This window comes from Rhinatrema bivittatum, chromosome 7 (assembly GCF_901001135.1).
Source record: "Rhinatrema bivittatum chromosome 7, aRhiBiv1.1, whole genome shotgun sequence".
NCBI classification, from domain to species: Eukaryota; Metazoa; Chordata; class Amphibia; order Gymnophiona; family Rhinatrematidae; genus Rhinatrema; species Rhinatrema bivittatum.
Genome location: NC_042621.1, coordinates 134,592,434 through 134,611,400, shown reverse-complemented (window position 1 = coordinate 134,611,400; position 18,967 = coordinate 134,592,434). Strand labels below are relative to the sequence as shown.

The 18,967-nt window shown below is 45.3% G+C and overlaps 1 protein-coding gene across 7 annotated transcripts in view; it reads right to left on the bottom strand.

The window, feature by feature from the left end:
- The window catches only part of FAM149B1 (family with sequence similarity 149 member B1), a 302,939-nt gene that overhangs the window by 166,335 nt on the left and 117,637 nt on the right, over nt 1-18,967 (bottom strand). For 6 of the 7 annotated variants that reach the window (XR_003857796.1, XR_003857797.1, XM_029609181.1 and 3 more), the window contains one exon: nt 18,568-18,747. The exons of the other annotated variant lie outside the window; for it this stretch is intronic. Coding sequence is in view for 4 of the 6 variants with exons in the window: in XM_029609181.1 (XP_029465041.1) it covers nt 18,568-18,747 (180 nt within the window). In the remaining 2 variants the exon portion in view is untranslated. The remainder of the gene's footprint in view (nt 1-18,567; nt 18,748-18,967) is intronic. 7 annotated transcript variants of the gene reach the window in all.

The window sequence follows — 18,967 nt, the reverse complement described above, 5'->3', positions numbered from 1 at the left end:
GAATGTCAAATATTTTATTTATGCAGATGATATTCAATTTTTTTTTGCCATGTAACTAAGGATGAAATTCCTGTAGATAGATTACAAGAGATGATTAAAAAGTTGCAAGTTTGGCTGGCTGCCCATTGTTTATTTTTAAATATGAAGAAAACAAAGATCTTATGGGTAGGAAAAGATGGTGATTCGAAGATCGAGAATCAAGTGTGGCTATCTAATTACTTCTCAGTGCCACTGCAATTAGAGATTAAGAGTTTAGATGTTTCTTTTGGATTCTCAATTGTCTATGAAGCTGCAAGTTTGCCATGTCAAAGACAGCATTCTATAAACTTAAGATGCTTTGTCCATTGAAAGTGTTTTTACCCCCAATATTTTTTTTTAGAACAGTGCTGTAAGCTGTGGCTCTTAGCCATTTGGATTACTGTAGTACTTTATATTTTGGGCTACTGGATAGGTTGTTGCGTGTGATGCAGCTAATACAAAATTTGGCTGCGTGAGTTTTGACAGGGTTTTCAAAAACAAAGCACATAACCCCAGTTTTAAGAGATTTACACTGGCTTCCAATAAAGTAGAGGGATAAATTTAGGTTGCTAACCATAGTTTATAAACTTTTTCACAATTTCTCATCATGAGTAGTACGAGATCTTATAAGATCTTATATTTCAGCACGCTCCTTGAGATCTATGAACTCAATTGTTAGAGATCCTACCAGTTAAGAAGTTTAGGCTGGCCAGAATTAGAGGGCGTGTTTTCTCTGTTGTTGCTCCCAGCGAGTGGAATAAACTCCCACTGGAAGTGAGACAGTTACAGTACATTAAAATTTTCAGAAAGGCATTGAAGGCAGTATTTTATGACGTTGCTTAAAGTTGAGGCATTTTTTCTTTTTTAATAATTGTTATACATTTTAGTATTTGTCTGTTTATGTATTACATTGAATGTGTATGTCTGTTTTTATATATTTTATGATTGTTACTTTGTAATCCGCGCCAAACATTTGGTGGAGGTAGTGGAATAAAAGTATTTTTTAAATAAAATATAAACAATGGAACACCCTCCCTACCACTCTCAGGCTAGAGCCATGTTACGCCAAGTTCAGAAAAAAACTTAAAACATGGCTCTTCCGACAAGCCTACCCTGATTAAGTACACCGACTTCTGCAAGTATCTTGCCTACGCCTTGTATATTCCTGTAAATAGTCCGTTGCAGTTTTTATTTATTGCTTTAATTCCTCCACCTCCTGCTCTTTGTATACTCCTCCTTGTTCGCCCTCCCTGTTCATTGTAATTTCTACCTTTAAAGTTACATTGTAAACCGGTATGATGTATGCATACTAATACCGGTATATAAAAGTTTTTAAATAAATAAAATAAATAAGTAAATAAAAATTGTCAGACCCCTGTAGTATGGGTTCTAATAAAGATATTAGTAAAGTTTCTGTTGAACAATCTTTTCTGAATCCAAATTGGTTTGAGTATAGGATATCATTGTCTTCTAGGTGGTTTTCCAGTTGTGATAACACTACTTTTTTTTAGAATTTTAATGATAATAGGCAAGTTGGATATTGGCCAGTAATTGTTCCAATCATCAATTCTTCCATTTTTATTTTATAGGATTGGTTTGATCACATCTTGTTTTGCCCCCATAGGGGACTAATCCTTCTGAGAGCAAGTGGTTGCGAATGGTTGCAATTGTTGGCATGATTATGCTGTGTACTAATTTAAAGGGAACTCGCAGGGATTGAGTCTAGTGTGTATATAGCTGGCTTAACTTTGGAAATGATTTGATTTATTTCGATTTTTGTTACTATGTTGAAAGTGCTCAAAGTGTTCCATTTAGGCTGCCGAAGCTTATCTTCCGTTTCATTAGTTGGCGAGTAAGTGGAGAATTGTGTTTTTAACCTTTGTTTTTTTATCTAATAAGGAGGTGGCATATTCATTGCAGGCATTCTTTGAGAAGTTGTAGTTATTTGAGATGGAGGAAGATGGGTCCTTGATTAAGTGTTTGATGGTTTCGAGGAGAAATTTAGAGTTAAATATTACCCTGTGAATCTGTTTTGCATAGTAGTCTTTTTTTTTGCTGTATTGATTTCTGGCTGATATTTTTCTAGGAGGGATTTGTATTTGCTTAGGGATTCTGCAGATGGGCATTTTCGCCATTGTTTCTCAGATTTTCTCAGTGTCTGTTTGGTTTGCCTTAGTTCTTCATTGTACCATGGTTTCTTTGGTTTAGAGTTATTCTGTTCATTTTGGAATGTTTTTGTCTGTATTGGGCTTAGGTTATCTGCAATATCATTGACAATTATTTTCCATTAGTCAAAAGCTGAGGAGGCATTAGCTTGGTTAAAATCAATTAGCTTATCATTAATTGCTTCTTCAAATACATAAGGTTGTATCTTTTTTCTGAAGGTGAAGATTTGGTTATTGATGAAATTTGTTTGCTTAGCACTGTGGAGGATTATGTCCGCTTTAATTAGTTGATGATCTGACGAGAGCAATATTTTGTGGGATGTGTTAGACAATTGTTGTGGTTGGCAAATATTAGATCGAGGACATGACCTGCTTTACGAGTGGGGTTGGTTACATATTGTGACTATCCCAATGTTTCCATTGTATCTAAAAAGGTTTCATATGCTGTGGTTTTTGGAGTTCTATCAACATGTAGGTTAAAAGTCTCCTATAATTAGTGTAGTTTCAGGCGATGGAAGCGCTTTAGTGAATAGTTTGATCAAAGGTGAGCAATCTTTTTGAAGTATTCCAGGGGGGCAATAGACCATTCCTATGTTTAGGTGTGGTGTTTTTGATATTGCCACCTCGTAGAGTGGATTAATCTGTGCTTTGTAAGGCCTAAGTTTAAGTTCCTTTTTACAGATTATTAGTAGTCCCCCGCCTTTACGTTTAGGACTAGGGAAGTGAAAGATATATATGCCACAATCGTCACATAGTCTGAGAATACTCATACCACTTGACCTCAAACCTGAGGAAGGAAAACCAACAGCACCCTGCATACCATCCTTGTTGATTGACCAGGTTGCGTCTATTAGTCTATTAGGTCCACCCTTTTCTCTAAATTGTGATGAGAAAGCTACCACAATAGACTAACTTGGATTCCTCCTGTAACAGTAACACTGCTGATACTCATCTGAAAACAGACTCCACCGGGACATCAGGTCCTGCTGCAGAGGCCTCAGGTGGGCAAATGCCCACAGCACCAAATCTAGTGTAGATGCCATAGAACCCAGAACCTGTAAATAATTCCAGGCTTTGGGAACTGGCAGATGTAAAAACTGCAGTACATCTGATTGAATCTTTTCTACCCTCTCCGGGGTGAGAAAGACCCTGCTCGGCCTGGGCAGTCCAAAGACTGAGTCAGCACCAGGTGACTCTTGGCCAGGTTTATCACCCAGCCGAGTGACTAACGTTTCCGTCACCTGGCATACTGCCTGTGAACACTCCTCTTTGAACTTTGCCCAAACGGGCCAATTCTTATGGCCTGGATTGGCCACTGTTGGAAACAGGATGCTGGGCTTGATGGACCCTTGGTCTGACCCAGTATGGCATGTTCTTATGTTCTTATCACCTTCATGAAAGTGTGTGGTACTGTAGCCAACCTGAAAGGAAGGGCCCAAAATTGGAAATGCTGTCCCAGCATCATGACGTGCAGACACTTCTAATGCTCCTGCCAAATGGCTATGTGCAGCTAGGCTTCCGTCAAGTCCAAGGACACAAGAAGCTCTCCTCTCTGGACCGCCGCAATTACCGCCCGTTGCATTTCCATTCAAAAATATGGAACCTGTAGTACTATGTTGACTTTCTGTAGATCTAGAATGGGCCAAAATGTGCCCTCCTTCTTAGGAATCACGAAGTAAATGAAATATCTTCCTCGCCCCTCTCTGGAGTAAGCACTGGCACAATAGCATCCAGATTCTGCAAGCAGTGGAGTGTATCCCAGATGCCCTCTCGTTTGTTTCAGGATGCGCAATGAGATATCATAAAAGCTTCCTATGACGGGGTCACTATGCCAGTCTGAGTAGGTAGAATAAAGCCAGAAACAAAAACTCCCTGGAACCAAAGTTCTAGAAGGAGGGGGAAGAAAACCCAGGCGACACAGTCAATACACTGGTGGCTTCCCCTGTAACCATGGAGACAAACACAGGTGTGGGAGGTTAAGGGTGGAACCTCCCCAGAGCCAATCAGCTGGCAGAGGAGGAGGAGTTTGTAGAGTATAAAAGGGACTCACTAACCCAGCAGTTTCAGTCTCCTGCTGGGGACTGAAGGAGAAGGACCAGGCTACCTGCTGCTCTGCAAGACTGGAACTTTGGTGCTCCTGCTTAGATGAAAGATGGATGACTGGTGTGACTTCCAGGAAGGTGAGCTGGGAGATACAGGCTGTTTGACTGTCCAGATGTACAGACTTAAAAAGGATCTTGTTTGAGAGACTGCCTGTGGGTGGTTGTACCTTTGGGGAAGAGTTGATATCCCGAGGTACGGAGGGAGGTGGCAGTTAGGCCCATGGGGCCAGACTTTGGACTTTGAGATGAACTTCTGAAGCCAGCCTTTGGAAATTGAGTCGCTGGCTCAGTGGGGAGGGCTTCTGCCTTCCATCCAGGCCAGGAGGGTTCAAACCCTGCCTGGGGAGTTGTGAGGATAAACTACAAAGAACTTCTATTTGAGTTTTCAAGGGATCAGGAACGCTCGTTCAGGGATTGGACCCTGGAACTGACGCAATTGATGATGTACGGACCGGTGAAAGCGTCACACTTCCCTTACTGGACAAGAAAATTCTAAGATGGAACTGTTTCTTATCACCTCCAGAACCCACTGGTCCAACATGATCTTGGCCCACTCTTTGTAGAAAAGGGACCACCTCCCTCCTACCACTTCCATCAAAGAGTGAACATGTATGACCTCACTGCAAGGCTTTTCTACCTCCAGTTGACAGACCAGAGCCATCTCTTGGAGTCCTGTGGGCACCCTGAAAGACTATTGCCTTCCTGAGGTCTGCTTCTGCCCCAAGCCCAAGACACTCTTGCTTGAACGAAAATGCCTCATATCTTCCAAAAATAGAAGCACGGGGGAAAAATCTTCTTGGCCACTTTCTTATCCTCCGGCAACTTGTTGCCCTTGGACTCACTCAGAACTTTCATCAATTCTTCCAGGTCCTCGCTGAAGAGCAGCTTTTCCTTAAAAGGGAGATTACAAAATTGTAATTGGGACCATACATCCACCAACCAGTTTTGAAGCCACAGAAGCCTCCTTGCTGCTTCTGTAAATACTATATTTCTGGCCAAGGTCCTGACCAAGTCAAAGTGCATCCACTCCTTAGGCCACCCTTGCCTCCAGCCATGCCACCTGACTAGTTACCCCATAAGCAGGACCCCTTCTCCTGTGACTTCTGCACCCAGCGCAAACAGGCCTGGAGGCTTAACACTGAAAATTCAAACATTCTTTTCAAGTGGATCTCCAGTTTGCGTTCCTGCACATCATTCAAAGCAGCAGACCCTGCCACTGGAATAGCGGTCTTCTTGGTAACTGCTGAGACAGCCGCATTCACCTTAGGAAGCCTCAGTAACTCCAAGGTCTCTTCTGTTAGCAGAAACAACTTTGCTATTGCTCTGCTGACTTTCAAGCCGGCGTCTAGTTTCACATTCCTGATTTATCAGCTTCTTCACTTTCTTGGGCAAAGGAAACACTTTCGGCAGTCCCCGTAGGCCATCCACCACAGGATCCACCCCTTCATTATCCAAATCTTCCTGGGCAACCTTGATACAAAGTTCCCCTACAACCTAGGGAATGAGTGATCTTAATTCCTGTTTCTGGTACAGCCGCACTAGTGCTTCATCTTGGTCAATCCCATCCTTAAACGCCCCTGGGTCATTAGCTGGGCCACCCGCTGTGAGGTTATTCCTCCAGATCATCCATCAGATCACCTCCAACCACAAATAAGTCTTCTGAATCTTGACTGAGTCATTGTCTTCTCCATTTTCTCTCTCCACTGAGGGAGATGCTAATCCAAGACACTGAAGGCCCCCAAACCTCCAGGGAGGCCGCCTTGGACCTTTTTAAGGGACATTGCGGCATCCCCTCCAGGGGCCACTTCTCCCCCCAGCTCCCCGTCTGGCCAAGTACGCACTGTGGAGATCCATGGAGAAATCCTCCACTTACAGATCACCCTTGCACCCACCTTCCTCAGCCATGGTGAGTCCCATTGGGGAAAAAGGAGGAGGAAACATAGAAATGACGGCAGAAGAAGACCAAACGGCCCATCCAGTCTGCCCAGCAAGTATCGCACTTTTTTTTTTCTCATACTTATCTGTTACTCTTGGCTCTTAGTAACCTCTTGGTTTTATTTCCCTTCCACCCACACCATTAATGTAGAGAGCAGTGTTGGAGCTGCATCTAAGTGAAATATCTAGCTTAATTAGTTAGGGGTAGTAACCGCCGCAATAAGCAAGCCACACCCATGCTTATTTGTTTACCCAGACTATGTAATTCAGTCCTTGTTGGTTGTCTGTATATAGATCCCCTTTTCTTCATTCCCCCTACCGTTGAAGCAGAGAGTTATGCTGGATATGCGTGAAGTATCAGTCTTTCTCCCCTGATGTTGAAGCAGAGAGCTATGCTGGATATGCATTGAAAGTGAAGTATCAGGCTTATTTGGTTTGGGGTAGTAACTGCCGTAAAAAAGCAAGCTACTCCCCACTTTTTTGTGAATGCAAATCTTTTTTTCCACATTCATTCACGTCCTCTAGACTTTATGGATCCACAGTGTTTATCCCACGCGCCCCTTTGAAGTCTTTCACACTTCTCGTCTTCACCACTTCCTCTGGAAGGGCATTCCAGGCATCCACCACCCTCTCCGTGAAGAAATACTTCCTAACATTGGTTCTGAGTCTTCCTCCCTGGAGCTTCAAATCGTGACCCCTGCTTCTGCTGATTTTTTTCCGACGGAAAAGGTTTGTCGTTGTCTTTGGATCATTAAAACCTTTCAAGTATCTGGAAGTCTGTATCATATCACCTCTGCTCCTCCTTTCCTCCAGGGTGTACATATTTAGATTCTTCAATCTCTCCTCATAAGTCATTCGACGAAGACCTTCCACCTTTTTGGTTGCCCTTCTCTGGACCGCCTCCATCTTGTCTCTGTCTCTTTGGAGATACGGTCTCCAGAACTGAACACAGTATTCTAGGTGAGGCCTCACCAAGGACCTGTACAAGGGGATCATCACTTCCCTTTTCTTACTCTATATGCCTCTCTATGCAGCCCAGCATTCTTCTGGCTTTAGCTATCGCCTTGTCACATTGTTTCGCCGACTTCAGATTATTAGACACTATTACCCCAAGGTCTCTCTCCTGCTCCGTGCACATCAGCCCTTCTCCCCCCCATCGAATACAGTTCATTCGGATTTTCACTCCCCATATGCATGACTCTGCACTTCTTGGCATTGAATCTCAGCTGCCATATCTTCGACCACTCTTCCAGCTTCCTTAAATCCCGTCTCATTCTCTCCACTCCTTCCGGCGTGTCTACTCTGTTGCAGATCTTAGTGTCATCTGCAAAAAGACAAACCTTACCTTCTATCCCGTCCGCAATGTCGCTCACAAAGATATTGAACAGGACCGGTCCCAACACCGATCCTTGCGGTACACCACTTAAAACCGCTCTCTCTTCAGAGAAGGTTCCATTTACCATCACACATTGTCTTCTGTCCGTCAACCAATTTGCAATCCAGGTCACCACTCCGGCACTCACTCCCAAGCTTCTCGTTTTATTCACCAGTCTCCTGTGCGGAACCGTATCAAAAGCTTTGCTGAAATCCAAGTATATGATATTGAGCGCTCTTCCTCGATCCAATTCCTTGGTTACCCAGTCAAAAAAGTCAATCAGATTTGTCTGACAGGATCTTCCCCTGGTGAATCCATGCTGCCTCTGGTCCATCAATTCTCCCGACTGTAGATAGTTCACTATTCTCTCTTTCAACAGTGACTCCATTACTTTTCCCACCACCGGAGAATCCCTAGATCCTGCAGCCTCTGTTGCTTATCTGCCACATGCCTCCCTGGCCGGAGCTGTATCTTCAGTCCCCATAGGAGACGGGAATGATGGCTACTGCCTGGAGATAATACCCTTATTCAATAAACATACACACGGTTAATGTGACTCCAACACTGTTCTAAGCTTCAACTGCAAGAGAAAACGTGGAAAAAGATTTGCATTCACAAAAAAAAGCGGGGAGTAGTCGGCTTGTTACGGTGGTTACTACCCCAAACCAAATAAGCCTGGTACTTCACTTTCAATGCATATCCAGCATAACTCTCTGCTTCAACGGCAGGGGGAATGAAGAAAAGTAGATCTATATACAGACAACAACCAACAAGGTCTGAATTATTTAGTCTGGGTAAACAAATAAGCATGGGTATAGCTTGCTTATTGCAGCAGTTACTACCCCTAACTAATTAAGCTAGATATTTCACTTAGAGGCAGTTCCTACACTGCTCTCTACATTAATGGTGGGGGTGGAAGGGAAATAGAATCAAAAGGTTACTAAGAGCCAAGAGTAACAGATAAGAATGAGGAAAAAAAAGTGCAAAACTTGCTGGACAGACTGGATGGCCGTTTGGTCGTCTTCTGCCGTCATTTCTATGTTTCAGTGCTGCTCCCGATGAATGAACCTCCAGGCACCCGCAGCCTCCACGGAGGTTCCTTCACTTCCTGAGGCAGAAACCCAGCATAACACTGCTGAACTGAGCTGTTGCCGCCATGCACCAAAGGAAAATTGGTTCTTACCTGCTAATTTTCGTTCCTGTAGTAGCACGGATCAGTCCAGACAGTGGGTTGAGCCTCCTGTCCAGCAGATGGAGACAGAGAAAAATTGAAAGGGTATCCTATATCAGGACAGAGCCTACCCTGCATCCCTTCAGTATGAACATTATCAAAGCAGATAAATATAAAGATAACCAGCATAAGATCAAGCAAGCAACAAGTAACTGATAATTTGAACAATTCAAAACTCTGTAAATAACCGCTCTTACATATATATCCAGATCCATCTAATAGATGCTTCCGGTGCCTTAAAGTTCTGATAGGAAGCAAAGAGATCCAAGAAACTGTAAAGAAAAGAGCTTCTAGCAGACGGAGCAGACAGTGTACGGGAGAGAGTCTGGACTGATCCTTAGTACTACAGGAACGAAAATTAGCAGGTAAGAACCAATTTTCCTTTCCCTGTACGTACCTGGATCAGTCCAGACAGTGGGTTGTATCAAAGCTTCCCTAGACAGGGTGGGACCGAGACAGTCTCGCTCGAAGCACCTGCCATCCGAAGGAGCCAAAGACTGGAGCCTGCACATCGAGGCGATAATGACGAGCAAAAGTATGCAGAGACTTCCAAGTAGCTGCTCTGCAGATTTCCTGCGGAGAGACCGACTGACTCTCTGCCCAAGAAGTAGCCTGTGAAGAAAGAGTGGGCCCTTTAAGCCCTCTGGAACCGTCCGGCCCCGACAGATATATGCCGACACAATCGCCTCCTTTAACCAACGAGCAATCGTAGACCTAGAAGCCTTGTTTCCTCTATTTGGGCCACTCCATAAGACAAAGAGATGATCAGAGACTCTGAGGTTGTTAGTAACCTGTAGGTATCGCAGCAAAACTCTTGACATCGAGGCGCCGGAGGAAACCATCAGACATGTACACAATGTCCTCAGGAGAAAAAGCAGGTAGTTCCACAGACTGATTGAGGTGAAAGGAAGACACAACCCTCGGCAAGAACGACGGGACAGTCTTGAGGGAAACCCCCGAATCCGAAAAACGGAGAAAAGGCTCCTTTCAAGACAACGCTTGGAGCTTGGACATCCTCCTGGAAGAGCAAATAGAGACGAGAAAAACTGTCTTAAGGGTTAGATCCTTAAGCGTGGCCCGCCAGAGGGGTTTCAAAGGGTGCCTCGCAAAGGACTCTAAGCACTAGGTTAAGGCTCCATGAGGGGCAAGTAGCCCAGATGGGCGGATTCAAATGTTTGGCCCCCTTGAGAAATCGAACTACATCCGGATGAGCCGCCACTGCGTAACTATCTATGCTGCCTAAAAGAGACCCGAGAGTGGAGACCTGCACCCGTAAGGAGTTGAAAGACAAACCCTTGGAAAGACCATTCTGGAGAAAGGAGAGGACCTGAGATACCGAGGCCTTGCGTGCCAGCACTCCAGTCTCGGCATACACATTCTCAAAGACTCTCCAAACCCGGACATAAGCGAGAGAGGTAGAAAGCTTATGGGCCCGCAACAGAGTGGATATAACTTCGCCACTGTTCAAAAGCCAGGCCGCTAGACAAAAGCTATCCACCTGATCAAAAAATATGGGACCCTGTCTGAGAAGGCGTGGAAGAAGGCTGAGGCGAAGAGGACCGTCCATCGCTAGGTTCACCAGATCCACGTACCATAGTCTGCGGGGCCACTCGGGTGCCACGAGAATTATGGGTCCCCGATGAAGTTCTATTCGCCTGAGTATCTTTCCCACCAGAGGTCAAGGAGGAAACATGTACAGGAGAACATTGTGAGACCAGGGCATCCACTCCTTCCGAGCAGTGCTCCCTTCTGTGGCTGAAGAATCTGGGGGCTTTGGCACTGTTCAGACTAGCCATCAGGTCTAAGTAGGGGGGACCCCACCTGTGGACGATCAGATCCATCGCTCAGTTGGACAGCTCCCACTTTCTGGGGACTAGATGCTGACTGAGGAAGTCAGCTTGAACATTCTCCTTCCCCGCAATGTGGGAAGCTGCCAAGCGATCCAGGTGATGCTCCGCCCAGATGAACAGCTTGCTGGCTTCCAGAGCCGCCAGGCGACTGCTGGTGCCCCCCTGCCGAATGATATAGGCTACCGTGGTGGCATTGTCAGAGCACTTGCACCACCTTGCGACGGGTCAGAGGGAGAAAGACCTTGAGTGCCAGACGGACTGCTCGGGCCCTTCAGGCGATTGATGTGCCAGCGGGTCTGGACTGGGGACCATTATCCCTGCGTAGACTGATTTGACACACTGCTCCCCAACCTGAGAGGCTGGCGTCCGTCATAACAATGATCCACTGAGGAGTCTGTAGAGCAGAGCTTTCCAAACTTTTCATGTTGGTGACATACGTTTTAGACAAACATAATTTCACGACACAGTAATTCAGTCTACTAGCAAACCAGAGGTTAAAGGTTAAACGAACGAAATGTATTTCGACAATTTACATATGTTTCCTTAAATATATACATAATAAAATGTTTCACGACACAACCTATCTTGTGAAAACCTTTCATTTATATTAAAAATATATAATATTCCAAGATTAATGTTATTGTTATAATTTGAGTAACAATAATAAAACAAAGTTATTGTGTTATTCAATTTACCTCTTTAATGAGATATATGAGCTTGATGGGATGAACACAGCTTTTGAATATTTGGTGTTAATAAGAAAGTCCAAAGGGTCTTCTGCGTAATTTTAAAAAGCTGGCCAGTTTCACACTATATAATTATTTGATAGCCTCATTCAACTAATTCTATATGGCTATGAGAGTGAAGTCTGGAATCTATAGGAAGGGACAGAATGTCAATATAAATCCTGCACCTCCAATTCTGTAACTCTGTGCATCCACTGAAATTCCCCCAAACAATGGAGCTTGAATGTTTCCCTTACAGCTCATCATACTAAAAGATATTTTCAAATTCTGGTGTCACCTCACAGTAACAGCAGCACAAACACCTTCCACTGCCAGGCACACTGTGAACGAAAATAAAACCTCGCAAAAAAAAAAAGACACTCAAAATCTATACTGCAATCCTATCATAACATAACAGTAATAACACCAAGGACTCAAACAACAATAACCCTACCTGTGAAAAAGCAAGGGAAAATATTACACTGGGTCCTAGTATAACAATACACCACCTACTGAGGAAACAAAACAAACCCGATTGATATAGATCCCTATACAGACACTACATGCTAGCAGAATCTCTCATCATGGTCACACACACAGAGCAGAGACAGACCCTCACCAAATACAGAATACAAAATAAAGGAGCACAAATTAGACAAAAACTGAAATGGAAACCCCAAGAAGCCAGACTCTGTGTATTAATAATGGAAAAACAGAACCACCATTCCTCATAAAACAAATAAAATCAAGAAACATAAAGCATCAGTTATAATAGTAAAACCATACTAATAAAAGAATATTTTAAAACTACTGATAAATAGAATTTCTATTAATTAAAATCATATACATTTTTTACAATTTCCCAAATACCAATAAAATATTTAAAAACGGCACATATATCAAATAACACCCAATAATTAAAACTAATAAGGATTTAAAAAAGCCCCTGCTGTCCATACGTGGGAGCTCTTGATTTCCAGTCACCCTGATATTGTGAAGGATTAGGAGGTTATCCTCTCTCTCACACATACTCACATTTCCATTCTCTCTCACACATACACTGTCACATACATACACATTCATGCTCTTATACCCACCATAACCTCTCACTCTCACAGACACTGACACACTCTCAAGCTCTAAGACACTCTCTCTCCCTCCACACACACCCCCCACACAAACTCTTACTCCCCTGGATTTTCTCATACACACTCTCTCTGGCTCCCTCACATACACACAAACACACACACCCAGGCAAGTTCCCAAACATTCTCACACAAACACATACACCCAGGCAAGCTCCCAGTCATTCTCACACACTGAAACTGACCCCCAGGCAGGCTTCCATTCATTTTCACACCACTCCCTCACCATCCCCCAGGCATGCACACATTCATTCTCACACACACAGACCCCCAGGCAGGCACCAATTCATTCTCACACACACATACACCACACACAGGCCGGCACCTATTCTCACACATACAAACCCCAGGAAGACACCCATACATTCTCATACACAGACACACCCTCAGGCAGGCACACACTAAAGGCAAACTCCCTCTCTTTCTTTTGCCAGCAACCTCGGAGCCTCTCTCATTCCTCTGCTGCCACTGTCACTGATGCCGCATGGCTATTGGGGAGGCGCTGATTGCTGCTATTGGCACTGAAGCCCATTCTGCTGCCTCCTCTGTGCAGGCCCCGTGGGTTTCCACTTCCTCCATGTTGATCTCATACACTGTGAAATCAGCATAGAGAAAATGCTACTCTTGCACATTACCAAAGATTACATGTGCCAATCAGTAAAAAGTAATTTATTTCTTTTTTTTACCTTTGCTGTCTGATCTTAGTTTTCTAATCGGTTGGTCACAGGCTTTTTTGTTCCACCTCCCCTTTCTTATTTTTTTGCCAATTCCTTTCATATTGTCTTTTTTTCTATTTCTTTTCTCTCCATCTATCTTCTTCCCTCAAACATTCAGTCAAGTTCTCACTCACATGCTTTCTCTCTCTCACACACACACACAGGCTCTCTCATACAATCATTTACACAGTCTCTCTCTTGCACATGCTGTCTGACTCTCACACACCCAGGCTCTCTCTGTCTTGCTCAAGCACAGGCTCTCACTGTCACATGCTGTCTCTCTCACACACACACACAGGCTCTCACATGCTGTCTCTGCAAACATTCAGGTCCTCACTCCCACACACAATCTCTCAACTCACCTCATACACGCACACAATCGCTCAACTCACCTCATACACGCACACAATCGCTCAACTCACCTCATACACGCACTCTTCGGGCCCTCAGCCTCTCTCTTACCTCTGGGCCTCCTCTTCACGGGTCGCTGCAGGATGGGCTCTGCAGCGGCCCTGATCTTCTAGGGCCGATCGCGGCAATGGCAGCGGCCCTGATCTTCTCGGGCCGATCCGCAGTGGGGACCCTGCTATCGAGCCCCCTCATCTTCTCGCCCGCTGCAACAACGCTGCTGCTCCTCTTCTGAACGCGGCTGACGCTCCTCCCCCTTTCTGCCCGTGCGGCTCCGGCAACATTTTTCTTCCGGGGCCGCATGGGCAGGAAGGAGGAGGAGCACCTGCACGTATAGACGTGACCTTTTTCTTCTTCAGGCCATGGTGACGTGAGCTCCACCACGGCCCTGCCGATCTTCCTGCACACAGCACAGCGATATTTCACTGCTCAGCCGCCAGTGGGATGAGCTCCACCGGCGGCTGCATTGGCTCTCACTTGCCGGTGTGTCACGTGCACCGGGCTTGCACGACACACCGGCACACTGCAGGCGACATACTAAAGTGTCGTGACACACACTTTGGAAAGCTCTGCTGTAGAGGCATCCCCTTCAGGAGATGAGTGAAAAGCGCCACCACTGCATGTCGGCGATGGTAGAGTCGGAGAGCGGGAGGAGCATCTGAAACTGCTCAGACACCGGCTTCCAGCGGGACAGCAAAGCTTTCTGTAATGGACGCATATGCGCAAAAGCCCAAGGAACCAGGTCGATAGTGGAAGCCATGGACCCCAGGACCTGACAGTAATCCCAGGCCATGGGTAGCGAGAGCAAGAAAAAACTTCGCACTTGATCCATAAGTTTGATCGCGCGAGCATCCGGCAGGAACACCTTGCTGACCCTGGTGTCGAAGCGTGCTCCCAGGAATTCCAGGACTTGGGAGGGCTGAAGATTGCTTTTGGAAAAGTTGACTATCCACCCGAGGGACGTTAGGAAAGCAAAGACCCTGTCGACCGCCAACTTGCAGAGATTCTCAGACTTGGCCCAAATGAGCCAATCGTCCAGGTAAGGATGGACCAGGACTCCTTCCCGGTGGAAAGTGGCCGCCACCACCACCATGACCTTGGTAAGTGTATGGCGCTGTGGCGAGATGGAATGGGAGCGCCCAGAACTGGAAGTGTTGTCCCAGAATGTTGAACCTGAGATACTTCTGATGGTTGTGCAGGTAAGACTTCGTTTAAGTCAAGCGAGGCCAGATATTCGCCTGAGCGAACTGCTGCTATTACCGCCCTCAGGTCTCCATTCGAAAATGGGGAACCTTGAGGGCCCGGTTGACTCTCTTGAAATCCAAGATTGGATGGAAGAACTGTCCTTTTTGGGAATGATGAAGTAGATGGAATACTGGCCTCGTTCCTCCACTGGGACGGGAACTATGGCGCCGAGCTCTTGTAGCCTGCCAAGTATCTGGCAGACCACTGGCCACTTCCAGCTTCCGCAGGGAGAGATTGTGTAAAGATCCGGCAAGTCCCGAGCAAACTAATGCATAACCTCTCTCTATCACCTCTAGGACCCACTGATCCGTTGTAATTTTGACCCATTTCTCGAGAAACAGGGACAGATGTCCACCTAAGTTAGGAATGGGCCGGCCGTATCTCATTGGGGGAGAGGACTTTGTGGTCGAGTGTTGTGGGTTACCATCTCGGAAGGAAAGACGGCCACGAAAGGAATGAGACCAAGACTGGGATCTGGAGGAGGTACCTCTTGGGAAGGATCCCCTCGCTCTGCTATTATACAGATGCTGACCTCTAAAACGAGAGCGTGAAGGAAAGAAGGACTTAGACTGTTTCGGGCGATCCTCGGCAGCTTATGAATCTTGTTCTCTCCTAGGGATTTAATAAGCTGTTCAAGGTCCTCACCAAAAAGCAACTGACTCTTGAAGGGAAGTGTGCCCAACTGCGACGTGGAGGAGGAATCCGCAGACCAACTGCGCAGCCAGAGGAGACATCTGGCCAAACCGCTGAAACCATAGCCCTGGCCTGCACGCAGAGTAAATCGTATAAGGCATCAGCCCCATACGCAATTGCCGCCTCCAGCCATTCTGCCTGCTCCGTCTCTGCAGACAGGAGGTCCTGAGTGCTCAGCAATTGTTGATCCCACCTGAGGCTTGCCCGCTGCATGAGACTGCTACAAATTGTCACCCGAACTCCTAAGGCCAAGACTTCAAAGATGCGCTTGAGATAAAGCTTGAGTTTGCGGTCTTGAACATCTTTCAGCGCCGTGGCTCCCACCACCAGGATGGTGGTGTGTTTGACAGCTGAGATGGAAGCGTCCACCTTGGGAACTTTAACCATCTTTAGGCATTGATCAGGGAGGGGATAGAGCTTGTCCATCGCCCTACCCACTCGGAGCCCTGCCTCGGGAGACTCCCATTCCCGGAGGAGCAGCTATATGTGCATAGGATGGAATGGGACCGTACGTGAGGGAGCCCTAAACCCCGTCAGGACTGGGTCCACGTTAGCTGGCATAGAGGCCGCAGCAGTATCCTCAGGTGGCACTTCAATTCCCAGCTCCTCCAAAATAAAGGGAATGAGTGGATCCAGCTCTTCCCTTTGGAACAAACGGAGAACACGCGGATAGTCACCCTCGAGAGGAGGACCTGGAAGCAGTAAATCAGAGTCTGGATCAGGATCAGGGACCACGGGATGTCATCGGGCCTAACATTTGGACCCCGCGATTCAGGGATGCCTAAGGAGATCCCCACAACATCCCTGACGGGCTTTCCCCGACTCATCCCGGAACCACTAGCAACTTTGGAAAAGTGGCACAACTCTTCCTCCACACCAGGAGCCCCGCAGCTACCCTGCTCGCAACAGTTCAGCCAGCTCCTGCTCCCATAAGAACATAAGATATGCCATACTGGGTCAGACCAAGGGTCCATCAAGCCTAGTTTCCTATTTCCAACAGTAGCCAGTCCAAGTCACAAGTACCTGGCAAGTACCCAAACATTAGACAGATCACAAGTTACTATTGCTGTTTAATTACTGTAATAGCAGTTTATGGATTTATCCTCTAGGAACTTATCCAAACCTTTTTTAAACCCAGTTACACTAACTACTGTAACCACATCCGCTGGCAATAAATTCCAGAGCTTAACTATGTGCTGAGTGAAAAAGAATTTTCTTCGATTTGTTTTAAATGAGCCACTTGCTAACTTCATGGAGTGCGCCCTGGACCTTCTACCGTATTATCTGAGAGTAAATAACTGATTTATATTAACTTCAAGTCCTTTCATGATTTTGTAGATTTCTATCAAATCCCCCCCCCCCCCCCCCATCAGTCGTCTCTTCTCCAAACCGAACAGCCCGAACTTATTTAGCCTTTCCTCATAGAGCAGCTGTTCCATGCCCCTTATTTTGGTCGCCCTTCTCTGCACGTTCTCCACCTCACTCATCGTACCCCTTTCCAGATCATTTATAATATATTAAAAAGCACCAGTCCAAGTACATTTTTCCACTGTGAAGACTGTCCATTTAATCCTACTCTGTTTCCTGTCTTTTAACCAACTTGCAATCCACAAAAGGACATCGCCTCCTATCCCATGACTTTTTAGTTTTCTTAGAAGCCTCTCATGCGGGCCTTTGTCAAACACCTTCTGAAAATCCAAATACACTACATCTACCAGTTCACCTTTGTCCATGTTTTTTCACCCCTTCAAAAAAATGTAGGAGATTTGTGAGGCAAGACTTCCCTTGGGTTAATCCATGTTGGCTGTGTCCCAACAAACCATGTCCATTTAAATGTTTTATGATTTTATTCTTTATAAACGGATTCCACGATTTTTCCTGGCACTGAAGTCAGGCTCACCGGTCTACAGTTTCCCGGATCACTCCTGATCCTTTTTTAAATACAGGGGTTACACATTGGCAATCTTCCAATTTTCAGGTACATCGGACGACTTTAATGATAGGTTACAAATTTTTACTAATAGAACTAAAAAATGAAATTTCAGACCTTTCAGAACCATGGGGTGTATACTATCTGGTCCAGGTGATTTACTACTCTTCAGTTTGTCAATCAGGCCTACCACATCCCGATCTCTATTTTTTTTTTTTTTTAAGGAGCTGCAGACAAAGAAAGGAAAAGTAAAACCCAATATTCTCCTATTGCTGGCCACCAAAAGGGGAAGAAGCTCTTCAAGGGAAAGAGGGAGCCAGGACTCCTAGCTATCAGACTCCTGGGATGATGAGGCAAGAGCAGTCCAGGGATCACCAACCCCCCACTCACTTAGCTCCATCTGAGGGATAGTCCACAAAAGGTATCTAATACCTCTGGGAGCTCCAGAAGATGATTCTGTCTCTAAATCTTTTTTTAACTACTCTAACCAGACTACAGGTTTGCACCTCTACCATTTGCTGGAGACAGAGAAATACTGAGGAACTGCAGGTGGCACTCTTGGTTATAAGAACATACCATACTGGGTCAGACCAAGGGTCCATCAAGCCCAGCATCCTGTTTCCAACAGTGGCCAATCCAGGCCATAAGAACCTGGCAAGTGCCCAAAAACTAAGTCTATTCCATGTTACCGTGTTAGTAATACCAGTGGTTATTATCTAAGTCAACTTAATTAATAGCAGATAATGGACTTCTTCTCCAAGAACTTATCCAATCCTTTTTTAAACACAGCTATACTAACTGCACTAACCACATCTTCTGGCAACAAATTCCAGAGTTATGTAGCAGTGTCTCAAAGTTTTTGTTCTCTGCTTCCATCTGCTGGTAGGGATGCAAAACCCATTTGTCTGGACTCATCTGGGGTATGAACAGGAACTAAGCGATAACTTAAGAAATTTCACAATCAAAATAGTTTCCCAGACATGCATAAGAAGAATGATATTGCCTGGGGGCTAAGTGAGAAATACCTACATGTCTCTGAAGTCAAATGCCAAGTATTCTTCCATTATTCCTTCTGATACAATGACCTCTTCACCACCTTCCTCCTCCTCCTCCTCTTCCATGTCACACGGCATTTCCAGATTCAGGAATTCAGCCTCATCCTTAACAGGAGACATGGAAAGAGGAAGCCTGGTTCCAAAAATACCCAACCTGAAAAACAGATTGGTTGTTTCAAAAAGATATATAAAAACTAGCAAAATTTAATTTATACTAGTGCAACACAACCAACCCACATAATTTTGACTTACCCTTCACCAAGGACATCCATCATGTTATCCCGGTTTCTTTAACAATGCTTCTTACAATACCTTTCTCTAACCCCTCATCAATACCGCACACAGTAACCTCAAGGTCAATTTTACAATGGATA